Source organism: Austrofundulus limnaeus, unplaced genomic scaffold, assembly GCF_001266775.1.
Source record: "Austrofundulus limnaeus strain Quisiro unplaced genomic scaffold, Austrofundulus_limnaeus-1.0 Scaffold450, whole genome shotgun sequence".
Classification (NCBI taxonomy): Eukaryota; Metazoa; Chordata; class Actinopteri; order Cyprinodontiformes; family Rivulidae; genus Austrofundulus; species Austrofundulus limnaeus.
The window spans coordinates 206,976-208,228 of NW_013952852.1; the positions used below are offsets into that span (position 1 = coordinate 206,976).

At 42.3% G+C, this 1,253-nt stretch overlaps 1 protein-coding gene across 1 annotated transcript in view; it reads left to right on the top strand.

The window, feature by feature from the left end:
- prf1.9 (perforin 1.9) overlaps positions 1-1,253 on the top strand; it is a 4,509-nt gene that overhangs the window by 1,398 nt on the left and 1,858 nt on the right. Inside the window, exons 2-3 of the mRNA XM_014024971.1 lie at positions 292-430; positions 519-730. Coding sequence (XP_013880425.1) covers positions 292-430; positions 519-730 — 351 coding nt within the window. The remainder of the gene's footprint in view (positions 1-291; positions 431-518; positions 731-1,253) is intronic.

A 1,253-nucleotide genomic window follows, 5' to 3' on the forward strand; every position in this document is an offset into this window, starting at 1 on the left:
TTTATTATAATAAACAACCTGGAATGAAAACAAGCAAAAATGAAAAAAAAAGTTAACTTTCTACTTCTTGTCTTTTTTTAATGTAAGGAGTACAGGTAAAAGGTACGCTGAAAAATAATTACTCAAGTAAAGTACAGATACCCAAAAATTTTACTTAAGTACAGTAATAAAGTATTTGTACTTAGTTACTTCAAAACTCTGCTCATGACTTTGTCTATAGAGAAAAGGTGATGTCATATTTCAGTAGCAGACTCGTGTATTTTCTCTGCCGTCTGTTTTTTCTGAAATCAGCTACAGAGTGTCCAACTCTCCCAAGCTGCACAACGAATTCAGGAAAGCGGTGCAACGTCTTCCCAAAGTCTACAGCCCAGAAACCAAGCAGCAGTTTTACAAACTGATCGACAGCTTTGGCACCCATTACATCACCAAGGTGACTCTCAGAAAGACGACGGGACAAACAGCTGTGTTTTAAAGAGTGACGTCGATCTCAAACGTGTTTAAAATTCGTGCCGCCGTAGGTGAACGTCGGGGGAGACATTCGGTCCGTCACCAGCATCCGTCAGTGCCAGGCCAGCCTGCAGGGGCTCAGCGTGGACGAGGTGCAGATGTGCCTCGAAGTTGAGGCGTCCGCCAGCTACAGAGCCACGATAACGACTCAGACCAAACACTGCAAGAAGGACATCCAGAAGTCCGACAGCAAGTCAGCGTTCTCCAGCCTCTTCAATGACAGGTAAGTYACGTGTTATTTTCACTAGGCCTCGTGGGTCATTTTGACTCAAGGGCAACAGAACTTCATTGTGACGGACCTTGATTTGGTTTTTAAAAGGGATCCATGATTAGTTGTAACATTAGACTTTATTTGATAAACATATATTTTAACTGTAAAGACTGTAAAAATACTGTAGGCTGCTTGGTTTTTATAATCTTATACTAAATTTTAAAAATGTTTTACACAGACGGAGCCATTTTATTTACACGCAAAGCATTCTGGGTAAATGATGACATGGATAGGTCCTCGGTGCGAGGCTGCTAGCGAGCTGTATCCACCCTGAAGGTTAATCTTGGACAATATCTGATGATCGACTCTTTTAAATGAAACCAGAGAGCGTTGACAGAGAGGAGAAGGTAGAAATGACTCAGCCTGGAACTGAAAATATGGATGGAGGACAACAGGTTAGCTTGTTTGTTCCCCTCTCTGTCATGTGGATGGAGGACCTCAGTGACGAGAGGAGAATGTGTAGCGCTGAGCTAAC